This window comes from Zonotrichia leucophrys, chromosome 1A (genome assembly GCF_028769735.1).
Source record: "Zonotrichia leucophrys gambelii isolate GWCS_2022_RI chromosome 1A, RI_Zleu_2.0, whole genome shotgun sequence".
NCBI lineage: Eukaryota > Metazoa > Chordata > Aves > Passeriformes > Passerellidae > Zonotrichia > Zonotrichia leucophrys.
Window position 1 is genome coordinate 35,573,757 of NC_088170.1, and position 23,552 is coordinate 35,597,308.

At 42.0% G+C, this 23,552-nt stretch overlaps 1 protein-coding gene across 1 annotated transcript in view; it reads left to right on the plus strand.

The window, feature by feature from the left end:
- Nucleotides 1-11,426: 11,426 nt before the first annotated feature.
- UTP20 (UTP20 small subunit processome component) overlaps nucleotides 11,427-23,552 on the plus strand; it is a 62,524-nt gene continuing 50,398 nt past the window's right edge. The window contains exons 1-12 of the mRNA XM_064702160.1: nucleotides 11,427-11,554; nucleotides 12,136-12,216; nucleotides 13,337-13,403; nucleotides 13,596-13,728; nucleotides 14,195-14,383; nucleotides 15,382-15,463; nucleotides 16,566-16,703; nucleotides 17,096-17,251; nucleotides 18,851-18,997; nucleotides 19,489-19,623; nucleotides 21,061-21,138; nucleotides 21,751-21,929. Of these exons, the coding sequence (XP_064558230.1) occupies nucleotides 11,510-11,554; nucleotides 12,136-12,216; nucleotides 13,337-13,403; nucleotides 13,596-13,728; nucleotides 14,195-14,383; nucleotides 15,382-15,463; nucleotides 16,566-16,703; nucleotides 17,096-17,251; nucleotides 18,851-18,997; nucleotides 19,489-19,623; nucleotides 21,061-21,138; nucleotides 21,751-21,929 (1,430 nt within the window). The 5' untranslated portion in view covers nucleotides 11,427-11,509. The remainder of the gene's footprint in view (nucleotides 11,555-12,135; nucleotides 12,217-13,336; nucleotides 13,404-13,595; nucleotides 13,729-14,194; nucleotides 14,384-15,381; nucleotides 15,464-16,565; nucleotides 16,704-17,095; nucleotides 17,252-18,850; nucleotides 18,998-19,488; nucleotides 19,624-21,060; nucleotides 21,139-21,750; nucleotides 21,930-23,552) is intronic.

Genomic DNA, 23,552 nt, shown 5'->3' on the forward strand with positions numbered 1-23,552 from the left:
TCATCTAAAGTGGTTGCCCTAAATCAACTTCTGACAAGGTGAAAGAAGATAAACCTTCCAAGCAAAGCTTCAATCAAAACCAGCACATCCTCAATCAGTGCAATGAACTGGTGTTGTCCAAAAATAAAGTATTTGTTGTCAAAAAGCATGACCCCTTTTTCACAGGAAGGACATAAGCAGGCTCTGGCCCAGACCCACAGCTTGTGCTGCTCAGAGCTTCATGCTCAGTGTCTTTGTTTGCACTTCTTCAGGAATTATGTTGCTCAAACCATTCAAACAATAACATGCATTTAAAGTATTAATTACACAGGATTAATACAATTTAGATTTGGCTTCTTTATAATTTTTGACATAATGTAAACACGGCAAGCGATAACATGTACTGGAAAACAAATCATGTTCCTTAACTGAAACACAAGCAGCTATGAGGAAATGCACATCACTCTGGTTTCACGTGGCATCCTTGGTTCTTTTACCAGTAGTGTTAAGCAAATTATCTTTCAAATGTCATCATGATTGACATGGCATGAAAGGCTGGATCCTCCAATGTGGATGTTTCCATTTTTGGAACCAGCAGCAAGTCTGTATGATGGCCATGTTCTAAATCACAGCAAGTGAACCTGGAAAACAGAACTAAATGTTTTTCTGGATTTTTCACACAGGGAACTAAATAAGCTCTATTGGTTTGTGCTGTGTAACAGAGACAGAACTGCAAGTATTTGCTTTTTCTCATTGCTACAACAGATACGTAAATGGCTTCCAAACTGAGAGAATGTCTTTCATTATCTTCTTGTGACACTTTTGCCCCATCTCCACTGGGCCTTATGTGGTGTCTCATCTCACTGTGGCTGTGACTCTCTTTTTGTAAGATCTACTGACATCCGTGGGATTCAGTGTTTAATAGCAAGAGGGGTAAGACACATCTCTCCAGCACCCTCTAATTAAAAAGGCCATGGATCTGGCCAAACAAACCCCAGACTGACTATGGCTTCCAAATGGTTCCTTCCTTGTGATTGTATTGGGCTCATTTCCACTATGGTACAGCTCTGTGAGGTATTACTGGAAGTCTGTAGGAAAGGACACTCCCTTCCTGTAATTTTTCACGTGGATGGGCCACTGCATTGGGAGATCAGTCAGATGTATTTTCTTCTATGGATAAGATAAATATATTGAGCCCTGAACTTGGAGAGATGCTGCCCATCTCACTGAACTAAGTTGTGAAAATAGACTTTGAGGGATTATCCTGCTTGTTGGCAAATGTGGGCATGGACAAAAACAACTGTAAGTGAGGGAGGAGAGCACTGGAGGCACGGTGACCATTGTTCAGTGGTGATGCAAGCCCCTTTACATTTTGCTTTGGCAGCCTGGGAGCTCTCCAACTTCCAGTAATTTTTGCTTCGTTTCAGACTATGTGGGGTTCAGCTGTCCCTACACCAGCTGAGCTGAGTTTGCAGATCAAGAACAATTCATAGTCAATTTTATTGACCTGGGTACTGCCAGGACTGGCCATTGTTCTCTGCTGCTCACACAGGGATCAGTTTGGAAACCTTGCCAGAAAATGGCTGGCTGTTGGTAAAAACAAACAAACAAACTAATTTCAAAACAAAATCTGCAAAAAATGGATGATATATTAGGAAATGAGGGACATGGGATGATGCCTTGTATATATGTATATATACATGTATGTATGTGGAAAGTGTTTGCACTTCATGCAATGACCACAGTATACCATCACCAAATCTAGAGAAATTGGGGCCTCAGAAAGATTAAGGAGCTATCAGTTGCATTGAAGTAGATGGGGAAAAAATGCAGGATCTCATAAATGTTCCTGTTGAAAGGAACACTGTTGCAGGAGCTGAACCTCTATTAAGGGAATGGTGAGACCATTTGAGAGAAAGACCTTAAAAACACAAAACTGCAGGCAAAGCTTCTCATCTTTTAAGTTCATAAGCCAACCAACAGTGATATGAGGACCTAGATTCAATTTGCTCCTCTGTTCATGGAGCTAGCAGTTAAATTTCCTTTACGTCACAGTTAGTGTTAGGAATAACATATCAAAATTAATAATTTACTCCTAATTAGACTGTTAGATTTTTCTCACAATGCAGTACTTCAAGTAAAAATGCACTTCTTTTACTTTTGGAATATTTTAATTGCAGCAATGGCTTCCTATACAGCATCACTTGTCACCTTGAGAAGCCTGGTGAAAAGGAAGCTCATTGCTGATGGTATTTCATATTACTGAACATCAGTTAGGGTCAGTTGAATATACCCTAATCTCCTCTACTTGCTGTGCTTTTCCACACACTGCTGTTTTGAATTGCTGGGCATAGTATAGCTAGTTACTTTACTACCACCATCACTGGCTTTGCTTCTCCTGGTTTAATGCTCCTGTTGTGGTTTAATCCCAGCCAGCAGCTAAGTACCACACAGCCACTCAATCACCACCTGCCTCCCACCTTGCAGTGAGGAGGAGAAATGGAAAACAAAGAAAAGTAAAACCCGTGGGTTGAGATAAGAGCAGTTTAATAAGTGAAACAAAATAAAATCTAATAATAATATTTATAATAATGACAATATTAATAATTTTAATTAAAAGGGATGGCAGGAACCCAAAAGAAACAAGCAATGCACAATACAATTGCTCACCACCCACTGACTGATGCCCAGCCTCACCCAAGCAGTAATTAGCATCTCCTGGCCAACTCCTCTCAGTTTATATGCTGGGAATGGTGTGCTGTGGTATGGAATATACCTTTGGCTAGTTCAGATCAGCTGTCCTGGCCATGCTCCCTCCCACTTTCTTGTGCACCTGCTCACTGGCAGAGCATGGGAAACTGTCTTGGCTTAGGGTAAGCACAACTTAGCAACAATAAAAACATCAGTGTGTTATCAACACTCATCTCATACTACATTCAAAATGCAGCACTGTACTAGCTACTATAAAGAAAATTAACTAACCAAGCCAAAAACATGGCAGATATCTTAATCTCCCACAGTCTTGTTTAGTGATTTTTCTTAGCTTTCTTTTTAGTTATTTTTTGTTAGCCCTTTTTCTGTTAATAATGTTTGGACATGACACAATTACCCTGAAAGGGGATTCAGAAGAGCATCATCATCATCATTATCATCATTATCAATCAATATTCTTTGTGAAACTTGGATGAGTTTCTTCACCTGGCACATGTATTTTGAGCACAGGGATTTTCTTTTACAGAGATGTCTCATAATTGTTACCACTTTATATCCAGTAATATCACTAGGGTACATTCCCAAGCATCCGTTTAGAAACTTTTCTCTAATAGTAATTTTATAGAAATGCCTCTTGCACAGACTGTGTTCTGTTTGTGGGCAATAAAAAGGATGCCATGATATTTGCAAGTGTCTTATGTCTTAAAAAACAAGCATAAGCATAACAAGTTAAATATTTCAAGAAGCATGGTTCCCTAATTCCATGTGTGTCATATTTCCAATCCTCATCCTATCCAAATCCTACATTTGAAGAGGTGTAGAATTGGGAAAGGTCATTGCTTCAGACACTAATCATTAGGAAGTCCTTCAGGGTAACAACTTTTTCTTCAAGTATTTGTCCTCTCATGCTTAGCATGTCTGGGCCACAAGGACAGAAAGAGTGACTTGCAAAGAAAGAGATCACCAAGGAGAAAAGAGCCAAAGAGTCATAAAAGTCATGGTTTATGTTGACATTTTGAATGACACCTTAGTTTGTTTTTTCTATGTTCACATTCCACTGAAATTCAAATGAATGCAGTTTGCAAGGAAAATAATTTAAATGTGAGTACTTAATGGTCTTGAGAAGGGAACTTTATATTGTGTAACCTACTAATACCAACACACCTTTTAAAATCAATAGTGAGTGCTCCAGGATTGAAGGAAGTACTTAAGTTAGCCTTGACTACTGAGCATTTAAATCTGAACAATCAGGAGTCTATAATGCGTTTGCTGGAGAACTCTCCTCTTTAATGTAAAAGAACAAATTTCAAAATATATTTATGGGCTGTCCATGCAGTGAGATCTAGCATACATAAATACTTGCTCACAAGAACAATTAGTATGGGAATAAAATTGTGGTACAGATTTTACTTCTTTAACTCAAACGGATAAATAAGTTACATGCTTGAACTTTATTCCCATGGCTTTGGGATCTTTTGTTTATTTAAGGTGTTCAATTCTGCATCAACAGAATTACAATTCAACTAGTTTGCTTACTTGCAGTTAATGTATGAGAAAAGGCTGTCAAATGTTCACCAGAATGATGAACAAAAAAATTGATTTTTTTTTTCTGAGTACATTTTTCTGAACTGTATTTTGTTTCTGTTGTTTCCTTCTTTTTTTCACTACCTGCTATCCAAGATCACATGTTCTAGTTGATGTTATTTTGATATGTGTTTGCTTTAGGTGTACCGTGTAGGGTACTTCGGTAATGCAGCTTTGCTCCCTGCTGAAGGAGAGACAGGCTCTGCAGAAAGAAACTGTTGCTTTGATACGCTCCCTGGAGGAGCCCATCTCTTTGCACTTTCTACAGAGGAAGCCTCTGGAAATGAGCCTGCTAACTCTGCCACTTCAAAATATTCTGAAAAATGTTGCCTGCCACTGCCCCAGTGACCTAACTAGCTTTTTGATTATTTTGATTTATTTTTGCATTCATAATCCAGTGTCTATCATCATTTCTGACATCTCCCTTATTATCTGCCTCCCATCCTCCTTTGTAATTGCTACTGCTGAATGCCCTGTGCTCCCTCAGTCCTTTCATCTCCATCCCCATCTTCACATTAAGAAACTTTCTCTTCCTCCTCCCTCTCACACTTCTTCAAGAATCCCCTTCCTTTAGGACCCAGAGTCTCATGAGGCATTTCCCCCAAAATTGCTGTTTCCTATCCACTTCATTCTTCCAATTTTTTAATGTCTCTAGGAACTGACTGCCTTGCCTCTCGTTTAAACCCCTTTTTGGTCATCTTCAGTTCTTCTACTCTCTGCCAAGGCTGCCCATGCTGAGATCACACAGACACATACATTGCTTGGAAATGTTTAAAGGCAGTTATGCATATTTATACCAGCTCTGTGTGTTTAATTGCTTTGTTTGTCATACATCCTCAAAGCAACATCCATCACCAAAAGTAGATAAAGAAGGAGGTTTTTCCCTCAGGTCCAGCCATCTGCATCTGTTGACTTTGGCTTGGTTTGTTTCTTCTGTTTCTCTCTATAACGTGAGATTTGTTACACCTATTTCTGACGCTATCTGGACATTTCAAATAGCAAATCCCTGTTTTTTCTGGAGAGTAGAAACACTGCCAGCATCCTTGGTCTGTCCCAAGATGCTGCTGGGACACCCTGCAGGTTTTCTGGCTTCTTGCACTGCAGACTTATGGGTGTTGCAGGATGCTAAGGAGTGATGGGTGGTCTGTGGTGGGTGGGGGACAGTGGATATGTGTCATGGGGATGTTCATGACCAAACTCCATGGCAGGAGGACTTTATTAATCCAGGCACACCAAGACTCTTAAAATGAATGTCTCTTGCTTTAGTGTATTGTTTTCCAGTGTTAGCATGTGTTCAAATAGACTACTGAGTGGGGTTAGATGAAAATGTGGATTTGGGGCTAAGGCAATGTGGAAGAAATAATAACTTCAACATGCTTTTTTAAATAGGCAAAAAATTGTATTGATCTAGCATCGTAAAGCCTCCACAGCTTCTGCACAGTCAGTTTAATACCATGTGATAGTGTTAGCAGTTTGCAAAGTTGGTGAATGATGTGATGCACAAGGAAGCACAGCAGTAATGGCAGTCGAGGAGAAACATTTTGGCTGCAGCTGGATTTAAGGGACTCCATCTCTTGGTACAGCAGGTGCTCTGTATCTGTACAGTACCATTAGCTGATCCTCATTTTAAAGGGGCTCATTTCATCTCACATCAAAAGAGGAACTGGTGGGCAATCTTCTACTGGCTATGAACATCAGGTGAAATACAGCCCTCTGTGCAGCCAGCAGCTATAGCCAGAGAGGTGAACTGCACCCCTGTGCTAAGTGCTTGTCCAGTTCAAGCAGCCAGGACTTTATCTGCTTCAGTCTTTTGGGTTTTCTCTCTTAATTGGAGATGGAGGCTCATTTCCTTTTCCTTTATTACTGAAGTGTCAATCTTCACCTAGATATCTTTTACACAGGGATCTATTATTTCAGTATGTTTGTTTTATCAGTTCTTTCAATGGCTCCTATTTGATCTGATCATAAATTAGACCCACAAATCGGTATTGAAAGCAGCAGCAGTGTCCAAAAAGTTACTTACATTTTATGATAAGAAGGGACAGCCCTAATTTTCTTTTTCTTAGTGTTAGCAACATCTCTGCAGTGACAGCATCAATAACATTTTTTGGTGGTTTTTTTTGGTTGGTTGATTGGTTGGTTGGCTGGTTGGTATGGTTTGATTTTTTGTTGGGCTTTTTTTCTGCTTTATATAGACCAATATCAGAAATTTCTCATAAATATCTGTAATTTAGCAGCTGGTACCAGCAGCTGATGACACAGTGGAAGAGCCAAGAAGGGCTGCTTTGTCTCTTGATGCTGTACAACTTTTTCTGCTTTTCTAAGGTACTCACAAATATTTAACTCAACAGAACACATCAGAATTAGACTGCTTCCTAGCAGTCTCAGGTATGTATGTTTAAATATTTTTCCTTACAGTACAATGCAGAGATGAGATTATTAGATCCTTTCTTTGGAGTTTCAGCTTTTGTACACTATGTCTCTTGCATCTATGAGATCAGGAATGGATAACTGAAGTACTGACTCTATTGGAACCTGAAAGCAAAGTTACAGCTGCATGAATACTATGACAGTTGAAACTTCAAATAAGAAAAGAAAAAGCAGCAAATTAATTAGCCAAAACATCAAACCTACATACCTAACTTGCATTCCATGAATGAGATGGATGCAGAGATATGAAGAACAGTACCAATTGCTTTGTACATTACCTTCTCTTCCATCCCAGGAACATGCCATTCCTTTCAGTGAGCCTGGCCTTATTTTTCCCTGAACGGCATGCTGTAAACAGACTGTTAGTAGTCCCAGACACATGACAGACAGCCTGAAATCCAGAGGGTTTCTGTCAAATCCAAATGCCCCTCATTTTAATGGTGAGCATGAGATGTGCAGGAGAGCATTTGCACCTCTCTTCAGGACAAGATTCCATCCTGCCTTTTAATTTTCCTTTCCATGCACCATGATTCCTCTGTGAATCCTCTTCCTGCTGCTTCTATTACTGTTGCTTTCAACAAGGCTGTAGCCAGTTCTGTTGCTGCTGTTTTGGCAGAGCAATGGATGAGGAACAACAGCTGTAGCCACCACTGCAAACCTCTCCTGTCCTGGGTCTCTCTGTGTACACGTGGTCTGTGCAGAAATCAGACCCTTTTTCTTTCTAACACAAATAATTTCTAAAACTCCACCAAAAAAAAAAAAAAAACACCAAGAAAAACAAAATAAAAACTCCAAAAAACCAAACCAAACCAAATCAAACCACCACCAACACACAAAAAACCACCCAAAAAAAACCCCCACAAAAACCAAAAAACAACAAAAACCCCCAAACAACAAACAGAAAACCAAAGCCTGAAAAAAACCCCACGTGTGTGTTCCTACTGGGCAGAAAACTGGCATGAATTGTGGCAACATTGTGCCAGGGATTGTATTGATGGTCTATTGGTGTGGATAGTCCCTGCACTCTGGTGCTGTTCAGTTTATTTCAAGAGTTGGAGCTAGTACAGCCCACCTGTTTCAGCTCTGCAGCAGGACCCTGACTTGAAATAGATGGCCTAGGTGTGTCAAGGCTTGAACCAGGTTGTCAGTGCTCTTTTCTCTGAGGAAAGTCCCCAAGTTCAGGATATTTCAGACATAAAATCTGGGATCTAAATTCCAGCCCCTTGTTCAACCCTCTCTGATCAGCAAACCTAAGGGTTTACTCTTCTCCCCATGACTCAGCTAGCATTGACCTAGAGCTGCATTATTTGCAGAATCGCTGTGCTTCAGGCATATTAGAAAAAATGTGGCCCAACAGTTCCACCAGATTGCAGAACAGGATTCCAGTATCTTGTCTGCTTTGATTTTGAAGTGCTCTCAACAACATCCTACATCATCTTGTGGGGTTTTCTCCCGCAAGGCAAGGCAAAGTGCCAGCTAGAAGCTGAGGAGGAAACTGGCAGTGAAAATATGTCATTGTGTTACAAAGGGCTCATCTTACTTTGCAGACAAATTTAAAAAATAAAAATCTGTTTGCTTCATTTGAAAGAATATACCAAGCTGCATGATACACTTGTATAACCTGCCTTCAACTCATGCCAGCTTCTCCCTACAGGAGGATTTTGAAGAACTCCTGTGATGCAGTAGGTTTACAGCCACATCCACCCCACCTGTGTGGTGACTCGAGACAGGCAGAGAGAAAGGCTTCTGGGTTCACAACCAGCTCAGATAACTGTTTAATGTCTTTAATATTGATTGAGAAACCTAGCTTTGGGCAGCCAAGATTGGAAGTTGTTTGGTCAAATTCACAGTTGTTTCTGTTCATCTATTAGCCTGTTATATTTCATTTTGAAAGGAAAAATGCTCACACAGGATAATTACCTATGTAAACTCCACTATGCCTCTATGAATAGGGTAAGAAAATGAAAATTTGATCTAACTCCTGTGCACCTATGCAATCTGCGATGTCCTCTGGTTAAAAATAGTCTGACCTGGCTGCTCATTGTCTTGTGTCAGGTAACATGTCCTTTAAGTCAGAAACTCAGTGTCATATGGGCTTCTGGAGTATGTGCTGTGCTTGTGATTAATACACATAAAATATGACAGAAGTAGGGCAACTCAGTAACCCTGTTTAGATACAATGAATTTATGTAGTTATTGAGCCATGTCATGTGGGGGGCATCCACAGGGGCAGTTGCAGATATGCACATATAATGGAGTCATCCAGACTTCCTGAGACTACCAATTCAATTAATTGTATCCTAACAAAGATGTTTCAAGTACAAGAATATGTCTAGAGCTTCAGTGAATAGAACAGGAGCCTGAAGTTGATGCTCAAAGGCAGACACACACATTTTAAACATATAGGTTATATAACCTGAGATTAATTCTTCCCTCTGAGACCATCCTGGGTTAAATATTGAGGTATTTCACCCCAATTACTACTATTAGGCTAAACTACAGACTACCAGAGGGCAAGCCTGCTTTGCTTCTACATAAAGTGGCTCTGGCTCTTGCTGAGTCCAGCAAGTAGATTTAGAACTGCAGGACTAAAAAGCCCAGGAATGGAGGAGACATAGGAATCTTAGACCTGTTTCAGGCGTGCTGATGGATTAGAGTCAGGGAGTGGCGGCTGTAGCCACCACTGGGTGTTTGAAGAAGTCAGATCTGAATTGGTGACTACTTTGGTAGACATGCATGCACTATTTTAAAAAGGTTTCCTCTACATGCCTCTACAGGTATTACTACCAATAAGCCATTACTCTTCAGAAAGCCACCAGCTTTTAATTTTTAATGCCTGTAGCATAAATTTCTGAAGGAGAATTGCTGGCAGGAACCATCAGATAATCACGGGGTGCTGGAGCTGGGGCCTGCCCAGAGATGGGAAAACCACATCTCTTACTGGAAAAGAATAAGTCCTGAGGCTTGAGGCATTGCAGTCAGAGGGGAGTGTATGTAATAAAGATATCGTTAACATAGCTGCAGCTCATACAAGTGGGGAAGGGCCCTTCTGGGTCACTGAACCTTGCCACCTGAGGCACCAGACCTACTGTCCTGGCCATACTGGTATTGATACCTGGGCTATGAGCCTGAGGCTCACTCAGGTGTACCTCCAAGTGTGGTATTCAGTGCTGGCTGACACGCAGACCATGAGTAGCTCTTGCAACCAGATACTCTCAGGAACATCAGCAGCTGCAGGTTTACCTTGTCTCAATCTTCTGAGAAATTGCCAGTTTACAAACACAAGAAGAGCATTTTTAGGCTTTTAAAAAATTCCACTAATGTCTTATTTTTGGTGATGATGACTTCTGCAAGCCAGAGCACACCTGAGCTCTCTTCCCCATTACTTTACATGAATGTTAGATTTTGCTCATTTCCTTGGGTGATTTTGTAGGGCATACATCCCACAAAGTTCTACAACTCTATGAATAGATGCTATTAATAATGGAAAAAAGATCTTATAGACTGTTTTCCATAAGTATACAATAGGTAGGAGACATAGTAAGTGAATTTACTAACCACTTCTGGAGGGTTATTTGTGCTCCTAAACAGTTGCATATTGGTCCCTAAGGTCTTGTGGATCTAGACCTCTCAACATGCTTTTGGCTGCACTTTCTATGGAGATATTTGGCCTTGAAATCACTTAAGCCAACCTTTTCAAATCTAAATGCCTAATTAGGTATTCTCTTCCTACCTAATGCAAACGCCAGAAGTCCTTTCTATTCCTAAAGCAAAAGAACAAGGTTTAAAGCTGCCTCAGTAGCTCTGACTCCACAGGTGCTGAAGCAAGCACGTTCCCCTGCCTATCCAGATGACTATCATGCTAATGGCTCACTGCCTGCCTGTGGGCAGCCCTTCTGGGTGCACCTGGCACTGTTTAACCTGCTGGATCTGTTTAAAGCTGTGGGTCCCTACGTGCTCCTAATCGTCAACTTCAGCTGTGCTCAAATCCACCTGTGTGTCTTTCCATCGGAACAGCCTGCAAGCCTGGTTCCTGACAGTGGCCTGATCTGAACAGCCTGCAAGCCTGGTTCCTGACAGTGCCTTGAGCTGCCTGCAGCAGGCAGGACGGGCGGCCTCGGCAGGGACAAATTTTCAAGCTGGCCAAGACGCAACCTGGAACGACGGCGTGGTTCTGAGTTGTCCTTACTACACCTGCCCGCACCAAAGCTCCTTCCACCTTAACTTCATCTCCCACCTCACTCACATGTCCTTCTCCTCCTGCAACTGCAGCCGCAGGCAGAAGCTCCCATAAACCGTGGTATTGCAAGGGACGACCAGTCCGTAACCATTTGCTCTTGTACCAGAACTTGGTTTGCATGCACTTTGTCTGCGATGAACATTTTTGTTTAAATTGTTGAGGTCTGGACAAAAATCACTACAGAGATCAGGGAGCTGGGCACTGGCCGTTCCGGGACGAGCCATCAGGGCTGTGCTGTGGGCTGCGCTCGGCCCCATCATGGTTTGACCGTAGCGCAAACTGCTCCTCCCTGGGCACCGCTGTGGCCTCCCCCGGGTACCGAGGTGCCTCAGCCCGCCGTCCTACACCACAGCGGCGGAGCCGGTCTGCTGGGGAACCTCCACTCGGTGCCAAGGTGAGACGGGGACAGGACCCGCCCGGCTCCGGGCACGGGTCTCGTTCGGCATCGCCCGCCCCTTCCGCCGGCGGTCCCGCCCTGCTCCCGGCAGCCCGTGCCGGCATGGCGGCGCCTGGCGCTTAGGGCCGCACGTGTGGGACTCGCTGTGGGGACCCGCCGCCGCCACCATGAAGAGCAAGCCCACGGCCCACAAGTCGGGCAACACGCACCGGGTGAGCGCCCGCCCGGACGCGGCTGCTGGCCGGGGGAAGGGAGCTCGGTGTTAGTGCGGCGGTCGTGCCCGGCTGCCGAAGCGGCACCGCGGCAGGAGGCGTGAGGCTTGGCGGCGTGGCGGGCTCCGCTCAGCGCTGCGAGGGTCCCGGCCGGGGCAGCGGGGCCGGAGAGCGGCTGCTGCCCCGTAGCCGGCAGCTCCGGCCGCCGGGTCACCGTCCGTGACAGGCAGCAGGCTCCCCGCCGCCCTAGCGTAGGACATAATTCAGTGAAATTAACCAGGGCTGTTTCAGGAAGGCTGAGAGCGGGGCAGTTTGCTGAAATCTGGGTAGATTTCTTTGCATCTCTGTCATGGTGTTGTGCAGACGCGTGGGCTGTGAGCCTCTGTGTGCAGGTTGCGGGGTGGAGGGTCAGTGCTGCTCCTGGGCGTTTTGCCTTCATCTTCTTGGAGGGCTGATATTGAGAGGTATTATACGGCAGCCTGTCTTTAGAAGTGGGGTTTCTGTTTGCAGTGTGTGTACTATTGAGAGATTTGGAAGTCCTGTGCTCAGAATTGAGCAAGAAATGTGTCTTTTTTTTGCAGTTTCTTACCTTTTCGGAGCGCCTAAGCAACATTAATATTGATATTATTCATCGGATTGACAGAACTGGGAGCTATGCTGAGGTGAGAGCAGCAATTGTGATTATTTTCTGAAATAACATGACAAATTGACATAATCCATGAACGAGTCACTTAAGAAATTTATTTAGGAGGAAATTGGAAAGGAGCTCCTGCAAGAACCGCTTTTTCTGGAGCCTTATTTCATGCTTTGATCCCTTTTACTTTACCTGGTCTGCAGTATTGCCATTGAGGGACTTTGTCATTACCGCCCTGATGTCTTCCATGTGGCTGGTGGGCCTGTTTCTGATGCTGCTGTGCCATTTAGCAGTCCTAGGACCAGACTTAGAAAGACTTGCATGTGCGGAGTAGCTGAGTGGTTGCAATAGAATCTGAAGTTTGAAAATCATAAGCTGAAAAAGACCTCTAAGATTATTGAGTGTGACTGTTAACCTAACACTGTAAAGTTCATCATTAAGCCATGTCCCTAAGTGCTACATCTACACATCTTTTAAATATTTCCAGGGATGATTATTGAACCACTGCTCTGGGCAGCCTGTTCTAATGCCTGACCACCCTTTCAGTGAAGAAATTTTCCCAAATATCTAGTCTAAACCTCCTCTAGCACAAGTTCAGGCCATTTCCTCTTCTCCTATCACTTGTCATGTGGGACACATCACTTGTTACCTATGGACACCCACGCACTGGCAACATGTGTATAAAGTAGGAGCATGTGTCTTTATGGATCACAAGGACCATTTCTATGTGTCATATAAATCATCATAATGATTATAGCACTTTGCAGGGTATTGCCACCTGGCCTTCTGGATTGTTCTGAACTTCCCACTCAATAGCTGTGAGGACGCCAAAAGAAAATCCCAAGGCATTGTGCTGGGTGAACTATGGCTCAGCATCTTAGATTATCAAGGCCAGTCAACATAGGTATAAAAAGGAATTATGTAAACAAGTCCTGCATCAGAAAATGTTTTCAAATGTGTTTTGAATATTGAAAGAAAGGCTTATTTTCAGGGAAACTCCATAGTGCCTGTTGAAATGAGTAACTAAGATTTCTTAGAGTACTCTTTAAATGTTTAAGGCACTTGATAGTTGTCTTCATTTGAACATCTCGTCTTTGCAGGACACATTCAGTAGGGTTGGTAGCTATTTTTCATCTTTGTTTTGGCAGGAGGTTGAAACCTACTTTTTCGAAGGACTGCGGAAATGGAAGGAGCTGAACCTCACTCGCCATTTTGGTATGTCATTTATATTCATGTTTCCTGCTTCCCTTAGACTGCTGAAATATGGTTTTTCTTCATCCAGAGCCAAGTGGGAGACTATTGACTGGTTTTTGGACTGGTCTCTGGAGCACTGTTATTCTTTAACACCCCACATGCTTACCAGGGACTGGACTAGTTTTCAGGGCTTCTCTTTTGTTGTTTGAACAGTGCAATTCTATAATGAAGTGGCCAACAAATGCCAGTCCTTCAACCAGCTGGTTTATTACCAAAGTGCTGTTGTGCAGAGCTTGAAGACACATCTGCAAGTCGAAGGCAGTCTTGCTTACCAGCCCCTATTAAAGTAAGTATATGGTCACAAAAAGTAGTCATAAGCCTTGATGGTATTACAAGTAAGCATGACTCCTGTTGTAAGTGTTCTTTATCTTTATTGTGCTTGAGGAAAATAAGCAATGAGATGCCCAAAGTCGTCATATTTCCCTGGTAGAGCTTTATGGTTCTAAGTCTTCAAAAAAATAATGTTGTGACAAGGCAAACAAATTAGCTGGAGTGCTTATTAAATGTCAGACATTATATTAATGTGCTTTGTTTGACAGTAATAATTTGTCACCTTGTTTACTGTTATGTGCTTGATTTTTTGAAAATCTTAAGATTCTTGCTATCCCCAGCTGCCTAATAGGTGATATTTTTTAAAAAGTAATGCTGCCTTTCTTCCCGAGGGGACTGTGCTGGATTATGCAATGTTTGACTAGGTTTTGATTGTTTTGTTTTTGAAATGCACTAACACTGGTGTATTTTCTGAAACACAGTCTAGTGGTGCAGCTGGCTCGAGATCTTCAGGCTGACTTCTATCCTCACTTTCATGACTTCTTCCTGGCCATCACCAAGTTATTGGATACACAGGATACAGAGCTGTTAGAATGGGCTTTTACCTCTCTTTCCTATCTCTACAAGTATTTGTGGAGATTGATGGTGAAAGACATACACAATATATACAGGTAAAAACCATATTTAATGTCTGTCTTGATCAGCAGTTACTAGATGCTGTAGAAGTGTAAATGCCACATGAATGCATGGCTTAATTCTTCAGTGTACTTTTCAGCATGCTTTCTCAGTTTTTCTCAGAGAGGAACTGGCCAAGCTCCAGGGTGTTACCAGCTGCAGGGACTTCTGGGCTTGCAGAGTTCCTGAGCTGCAGGTGCTTGAAGGCTGATTTTGTACTTGCTTGCTGTGTTTTTAAACCTTTCCCAGGTATCTGCTTTTGGCTGCTGCTGTAGACTGACTGAGCATGTGGCCTGACCCAGTGTGACCACTTGTTCAGTCTGAAATTGCTGATGTAGCTGGGCTCTTACTTTTGACATAGACAGTGGTTCCATGTTTCTTCCTCCTAATTTCAGTTTGGAACAGATGGAGCAAAAAACTGGTTACAAATTTCCTCCCCAGCCCAGGCTAAGCTGTTGAACATATTGAAAAATGATCTGCTCAATTTGAGAGAATCTGAAGCACCACTCCCTCTGCAATGAACCTGTGATGAGCCATCTGTCACTGTTACTGATACCAGCAAACTGCAAATATTTGTCAGCCTTGCAAACTGAATCTTTCAAAACTTTTAAGTGTACAGGAGAGCCTGTTGGCTCAACTGAAATACAAATCTGGCATATAAATCAACTCTCATTTCACTTACTGCTGCTAAACATATATTTGGAAAATCTTGATGCTGCAATTGAATCTGTGTAGATCTGCAGATTTGAAAGGTATTTCTGATTGTGGCTTAATTTGCCTGGCACTGTCATTTGACCTTCTTTGCAAAACTCTTGTTGTTTATGCAGGGAGAGTGGAAAGGAATATGGATGAGGGAAGGTATTGGCCCTCTCTAGGAGTACAGGTTCTTAGTGTTTGTAAAAAGTGGTAATGTAAACTGGAAACAATTTTTTAACCAGCTGATGGCAACTATTGCATTGCCCCTAAGACAATGGGTTATTTTGTGTCTTTGTAGCCTGTACAGCACCCTGCTGGCTCACCACAAACTCCACATCAGAAACTTTGCTGCTGAAAGTTTTGTCTTTCTAATGAGAAAGGTAAGTGGGATGTTTGTACTTTGACACTATCTTCATTTTGAGGTGGTTTTTGCATTCAATGTGCAATATTAGCTTTTCTCCAGAGAAGGGTTGCAAAGCCTGAACTGGCATACAGTGTGTCCTGAGTTGTCATTTTTTGGTCATTTTGTTGGGTTGTTTGGGTTTTTTTGGTCATACTGAGAATGTCACGCATTCTATGTCACAAGTGGCAAATAGAGGCCTTAGCACTCTCTGTTTAGAGACATTAAACTAAATGCCTGTGGTTGGTTTATCTAAAATGACTAGAAATAGTAAGGTAATCCTGCAGAAGGGAGGCTTGAATTTGTGTGTGCACATTTTTTTACTGTCTTTTTCACCAGTACTTAAAGGCCTGTGTAGAACTGAAATTCTTGTGACGTTTTTCCACTCCTGAAGGTCACTGTATGTAACATTTCCAGGCAGATCAGCTGAGATCAGGCAGCAGCCTTTCATGGAGTAAGGAAAGGGAGTGTTAGTATTTGGGTTTTCTTTAGTCAAAATGTACAAAAGCCAGGATTCCTTAGACTGGCTAGCAAGTTTGAGTATCCTCATTTTTGTCCTAAGCTGAGAGACCTTAATAAAGCATGTTCATTTGCTTGGTTGCTTTTGAAGATTTCTGAACATTAAGTCAAATCCTCAGAAACTGAGGTGTTTACAACATTGGTCCAGAAGTCCCTGCAGTATCTCAAGTGTGGTTCTAGTTTTGGACAACTGGATTCTGTGTTCGGTTGATTCATGTCTCTGTCTCATCAGGACAGGGACTTTTTTGTTTCAGTTGTGACCAATTTAACAGCGCATTTATGCACGTATTTAAATGTGCATGAGAAGAATGAAATCCATATATTTCAGCTGCAGTGACTTTAGCAGACCTGTGTACATTCTGGGGTTATGGGAGCTGTAGTGACTGAATAGCTGATCAAATTTCTTCTTTGAATTTCCTTGAGTGGTCACAGAAATAATGAGTTTGAGCTGTTGTGGGAAGGCAGAACTAGGAGAACATGGTGCTGTGGAGCCTTTTGATTGTCTCTGTCCATCTGGCAGCTCTGAATAGAAGATGATGGTTTTTTCTCCTTATGTTTTGTAGGTTTCTGATAAAAATGAACTCTTCAATTTAATGCTCCGTGACCTGGGAGAGCACCCAGAAAAGGTGGAAGGTGTAGGACAGCTGCTGTTCGAGATGTGCAAGGGTGTTCGGAACATGTTCCACTCCTGTGCAGAGACGGTAAAAACAAGATTGCTGCTTTAACTGTTACTGTAACAGGCCTTAGGCAGTGCTCACTGAAACCAGGGCTGTTTTCTCCTTCACCTCAGTGGCTCCTTGGTGATAAGCATGTTGGTAATTACCTGGTAGGATCTGAAAGCCTAAGAATAATCTAAGAATATTTTTGGAGACAGGATGGTTGTTTTAAGTAATTCCTTTTCAGTATGCCTGTATGCTGAAATCACACTTCTTGCTGATATTTCAGATTTCAGGTGATAGCCTATTTTTTTCTCAGTTCTAGAAAGAATTGAGATCACTGGAATATTTTAGCAATACCTTGCACTAATTGATTTTAGGATTGCTAGATTTATTGTCTTAAGTGTAAGATCACTATATACTCTTTTCCTGTGCAGGCTGTGAAGTTAATTCTGATGAAGCTGGGGCCTATGACTGAAGAAGAAATTGAGCTACCATGGGTAGCTGTTGGAGAAGCCTTCAAGCAGATGATCAAGTCAGCTGCAGTGCATATCCATAAGGAGCATTTTGACATTGTCTTCAAGTGCCTGGAGGTACACTGATTGTTTTTCTTCTTACTGTTATTTTTTTATTAATGAGTGCAGAGAAAAAATTCTGCACTTATTGTAGAAAGTGTTTGTGTTTTACTGGACCAGAAATGAGTTTTTATCTGCTTTGGGAACACAAAATACAGAGTCATGGGAAAAAGTCCACTCTTCTTTTCTAAGCTCAGAGTTATCCTGGTGGCTGTTTTGTGAGTGAGAAGGGAGCTACTGCAGGTGAGACTTGGAACTCAGTCCTGTAGCTGGGCAAGGATGGTTTGTACAGTCTGCCTTTGCATGAACTGCAGAACCTTTGTTGGAATGTAGTGCTTGTTTTATGTTGCTGAACTATTGGTGGTTCAAAACCACTTTATGACAGTAAAAGGGAAGCTTTTTGCCCTTCAGAGCTTTTTAAGGCAAAGAGTTGGGTTAAACCTGGAAATCCAAGTTTGAGCCTTGCAGCCAAGTACTGAAAATCAGAATGTTTTCAGTCTGGGTGTTCCTGTGTTGCTTGGGGGTTGCACTGTGGTCTGAAGGAGCACAGCTGAGTGCTGTGGGCTGTGCTGTGTTGGATCTGGGTGATGTAGAATAATCAGCAATGACACGGCCTGGCAGCGTGTTTTACTTACCTGACCAACATTTAAAAGTTTGCAAAGATCTGGTAGGGGGATTGAAGCCTCTTGCAGCTGACAACAGACTGTGTCAGTTGTGCTCCTGAGAGGGATGAAACAGGAAACTGCAGGAAATGGTTCACATGAGCTTTTTTAGGGTAGTCCTTCCAGCATGGGTAAATAATTCCTATTGGTTCCTTCTTGAGGCTGCTTTCCTGTGACTAGCCAGTTTCCTAGAAAATCCCATCCTGTTCCTCTGGCCTCACCCAATGTGATAAGCAGTTCAAACCTGACTGTCATTAGCTACAGATTTGTTTATCACTGAATGTTTTGTATCCCTGAGGTTTCTTTGACTCAGCATCTGCAGTTGGTATGAAATCTTGGAAATTTGTGACATATTGCCCTTTATTTTTAATGAGGCTTTTTCTTTTACCCTGGGAACTGATGGATGCACAGGGGATATCTTGCTCAGAGCGAAGTATTCATGTAGTCTGTGATAGCTGTCTAAATTGGGTTCAGTTTGTTGGATCAAGGGTAGAAGTTTATATTTTCTGTCTCTCTGGACAGAAAGGAACTCTAATGTAGAATGTAAATTATGTAAGTAATCTCTCAGCATCCACATTAGCAAAATGATGCATAAAGTGTAAAAGTCCCTAAATTCTGATAATTTCAGTGAAAGCTGGGTGCTTTCAAACCATTGTAGGTGTGGAACCCAATATTTCTCTTTCCTACTTTGTATGTCAAGTATCAGCCTTTCTGGGGACTCTCGTTTTAGGAGTTCCTTGTGTTTCTGTCCAAGGAATCTGGGATGTATTTTTACCTGAGGGAAATTTCACAGTGTTTCTGCACAGTTTTATTTGTGGAATATGTATGAAAGAGCCAACAATAGTTTGTTGGGCAGCTGAGATACTGATTCTTCTGAATGTCCTTCAAATAGCAGTAAGTGAAACAGTCTGTTCATTTATCTGAAGCATTTAAATTCTCTATTTTATTTAAACAGGAGTCACTCCTAGATTTGCAGAGGAAAATAACGAAGGTCAACTGCTCTGTGGCTTCAGAGCAGATGGAAAGGATTCTACAGGCTTATCTGATCTTAGTGGAACATGCAAATGGATCTAAAATCTCACTGCCTGAAGATGTCTGTCAGGTGGGTCACACTGGCACTTAGATGTGTCAGAGAGGTACTGTTTGAATATGGAAGAGGTATGGGCAGCTGAAGCATTTATACACATTTCTGATGCATCACTGGGCTTGGGATTTGAGCGAACAGAGACATACATATATTTTGAGTATTGCTACTTCTCTGATCCTGTGAGATTTTACCTCTGTATGGTGATGTTAGTGTAGCCCAGCTTTAAATGAGCAATGGGGAAAATGAGCTACTGCTTCTAGAGTCTGTTCCTGCCACTGTGGAGGAGATCCCCCCATATCACTGGTATAGAGCATTTCTGCCAGATTTCATGTACATTGACTAGGCTAGATTTAAGGCCTTCAGACTTCAGTGGTGCTATTAGTATTTGTTTTTGTGGGCTGAAGCTTAGAACTCTGTGCCTTCCTGGTCCAGGGACTGTCCAGGCCATTCAGACCAGATAATCATTATCTTCTTGGACAAATATGAGTTCTCTCTTTTCATTTCAGGTTTTAATGAAAATGTTACAGACACCATATCTCTCATCATCTTGCTGCAAGATGTTGCTGAATGCCATTTCTGCATTGCTGCTGGCAGAAAATGTTTTGTTGCCAGATTCTTTGACCAAGGAAGCTATTCAGAAGGTAACAAGGATTGCTGCTTATACCACAAATCCCAGCCTTCAAATTGCCTAGAGCAGGGTGATTTCTGGACATTCTATTTCAGGCTAGGAAATATGCTGTAAGGTTCCCTTCAGCCTTTTTGCACAGATAATGAAGAACTTGCCCAATGCCCTAAATGAAGTCTGATGAGGTGTTGGGGTTACCTGACAATCTTGCACAGGCTGTCAGTATAGCAGTGTCTCCATGGCAGACATCATTGCAATGAAATCCAGGCTTCAATTCAAACACCTACGGCCTCTGTAGAGAAAGGAAGGAGAGCAGTGAAGGAATGCATCCTACCTGTGGCGATAAAGCAGGTCATTGAGTCAAACTTAATGGAAAAAAAAAAAAAAATCATTAAGTTTCCAAGCATTTAATGAGCATGCCTTAGCCTTGTGGACAAGGTTCACACAAGTGCACTTTTGATTTAGAAAGTACAGGGGTAAGCATATTTCAGTAGTACCATTGCTCCTGGAGCATTGACATTATTAGCTGCATACATTCCTAACAAATGTAGTGTTGCAAAGATCAACAGGAGATTATACTATGGAGTCTGATTCTTTAGTTTTCATGTTACAGGAAATTATAATTTTGCAATTAACAGTGTGGACCATAGTTTGTAGTGTGTATGAAAAAATATTTCAAATAAAAATGCCACCCAATTTACAACGGGAAAGCAAGACTTGCAGTTGTTTAAAGGAGATCAAATTTCATCTGGTCTTCAGTGTTGACTTGTGCTGAAGTAAGATTGGTTTTGCCTGTGGCATGAGGCCAGTTTTGCTCAGCAGACTTCGTCAAACATTTGAGGATATTTGTGTAGGTTTGTGTTAAACTGGAGGAGGCTTAAAGCTGTCCTTGTGTTCTGAAGGGTCTGGGAAAGAGAGATCTGGGTGTGTCTTTTATCTTGGCATTGAGGAGTGCTGATCCTGGGTGTCCTGAAGGACTATTCCTGTTTTGGATCCTTCAAAAGCACAGAGGTTTGCTCTGCCCATGAGGTAGTAAGCTTTCTGCAGCGTGCTGCAGAGAAAAATGCCAAGTTGAAATATGTTTTGGGCCTAAGCTTTTTCCTAACACTTAGTGTGTGTGTGCTGCAGTCCTAGAACTTTCAAATTCTGTTCTCCATATCACACGGAAGAGATAGCTCAATTGTCTTTGCACAGAGACAGTAGGATCCAGCAGTGTTGGTCAAAAAGGGTTGTGTCAGTAGGGTTTGTTAAAAAGGACTGTGCATTTCTGTACCTGAACTGTCACTTGGAAACAGTGCTGCTCTGTGTGCTGGAATTAGCAAGAGGGCCAGGCAGAGTATCTCAAGAGTTCAAAGAATGCTTGAATTGTATACCAGAAAACATGTCCCTTGGGTAGTGAAGAGCTCACTGTGAAATGTCTCTCATTCTGCAACCTTTCACTTGCATCTTGCAGGTATTTGCAAGTAGATTTGAACGGCATTTTCTTTTGGACTTCTCTGAAGCAATGTTCACAATGAAGCAATTTGAGAGGGTAGGTGGAAGTGATTGTGCATTATGTTTATTTTTGTTGCTAAAGGGAACTGGAGATTCCACAGTATACTTACCTGCCTTGAATGCTGAAGGATTGTTGTGTATTGACATGATGTTTATTTAAACTTCTGTTATGATCTGATAAGAAGGAAAGAGGTTACTTGTGCTATTGTGTTCAAGTTGTTAAGGGTTCTCAGGGTTGGAGAACATGATAGGTATCTGTTCACAAAAAGAAGCTTGTTAAGAGGGTGAGTGTGTTATGGGTGGGAGGAAGAGAATGAGTTCTGGAGAAACTAAGGGGAAATGAAGAGTAAGCTGTATAAGTGGTGATCTGGGAGGTATCAAATTAATTAAACAGAATGAGAGGTGAAAGCCAAGTCAAGGATCTGGAGTGTCCTGATAAGACTGGATTTGGTGCAAAATGAGTTTTTGCATTAAATTACAGTCCCTGCTGGTGTCTAGGGGCACCAGAACTGATAAGTCCAATGCTTTGCTGGCTTATTTGTGAGCATTTATATTTCCCTGTGGTTGGTGTCAAGGGTTTTTTTGTGGATTTGATGATGATTAAAAGACTTTCCAATCTTTGACCTTTTTTTTTTTTTGGTCTCTTCAGCATTTTCTCCCATGCTTTCTAGAATACATTGAACGTTGCTTCTCTGGCACAGATGCCATCACAAAGGATGAGGCTGTGGCAATTCTGGCTAAACTCATTTTGGTGAAAGCAGAGCCTCCTACAATTGGTTCAATGGCATTTGAAAAGTATCCTCTTGTTTTCACTGAGGCATCTGTCAGGTGAGACTTGTCAAGTTTAGCTAACACTAGATGTGTCTGTGTGGCTCTAGGCCTGAGGGCAGTGCAGAGCACATAAAAGTTGCCCTCCAGTATTTGCTGGAGTTGCATAAAATGGCAGCATTTTTGGCAGATTTGCAAACCAAGTGATATAGTAGGACATCACTTTGCTTTTTGAAATCATATGAGAAGAGATGCTGCTTTGGAAAGGTGGTCACTGATACAAACAGTGTTGTGGTGCACATATGGTGGGGATCTGTTACACCGTGATGCAAACTGCATCCCTTGGCAGTTAATCTTTGTAGTGAGTGCAGCAGTTCAGCTTCTCATCATTGCCAACCTCCTGCCTGTGCCCCAGCTTTTCTCCCCGTATGCATATGTCTTGTCCAGGAGTTTTCTTGGCAGCAGTACAATAGCCTTGCCATAGAACACAGCTGGACATCAAACGACATGTAATTAATCCAGAAGCAGCACTGTGCTGGCACAGCTTAACTGCTTTTAGTTGCAAACCTAGCTTGGTTGCAATGAAGTGGTTGCTTTCCCCAGAGCCTCTTTAGAGAATTAGGGGTAACCACTGAAGCACAGAATGACCATTGCTAATTTAATGATAGAGATTTTTCTAGTAGTTCTGACTCAGCTAATTCAAAACTTTTGATTTTGCATTGCCTTTTATGTAAGGTCTGGTTTTTCCTTTAAGCAGTCTACTCTGTGGGGTTTTTTCCTATTTTTATTTAATAGTAGTGGAACCACTGAGATTTTGGGAACAGAAAGTTAAGTCAGAATGATTAAATTTAGTTTTCTGCCCTTGTTTTCTTTGTTTCTTGATTTCTATTTTTTCAGTGGTTTGGAGCACAGAGCTGCAAGGACCTTGGTCCTGCTTGGACTGTTTTTTTGTGCTCTTGCTAAGAGTCAGTAGTGTAAATTACTGTCAGGAGACATCTCAAGAGTTGCATACCCTGTCTCCTACCTAGTTTTTAAATACTCCAATTCTGGAGATTTCTGATCTGCTTCTGGCAGTCTGTGCCAGTACTTTGGTATCTTTATACTTATACAGTTGGTTTTTTTTTTTTTCGGCTTTTTGACTTTTGGTTTTTTTCTTGGGTTGTTAGGGGTTTTTCCCCCAGTCCTTGGTGTATAACTTCAACCTTCTTTACAGCAGTTTAAATCCCTTGCTGCTTATCTTATCCGCTGGAAACATAAAGAGCAGAATATTTCTTACTCTTTGCATCAAGCTTTTACAAATAGCAGGCTTTCATCATCATACATGTCTTAAGATCTTCTTTCTCTAGACCAACAATCCTAATTCCTTGAGGTTTATCTCATAAATTTATTTTCTTAAGCCTCTAATAATTCTTATTGTTGGCTTTTTATGAGCTTCTGTATTTCTTGAAGAGTGAAGCCTATGCAGCTTTCTGGCTGTGATCTTGCAAGCACTGGGTGGAATGGAAAGATTGCTGTGCATGAGTGTGAAGGACTCCTGTTCATATGTTCCAGTATGGTGTCAGCCCTTTCTGCCTGCAGATAGGCTTGTTGGCTTGGGCTCACCTTGTGATTCCATTTAAGTCCCAAAACTTTTACCTCATTGATTGTTTTCCATCATCCATCTGTGTCAATGTTACTGTGGTT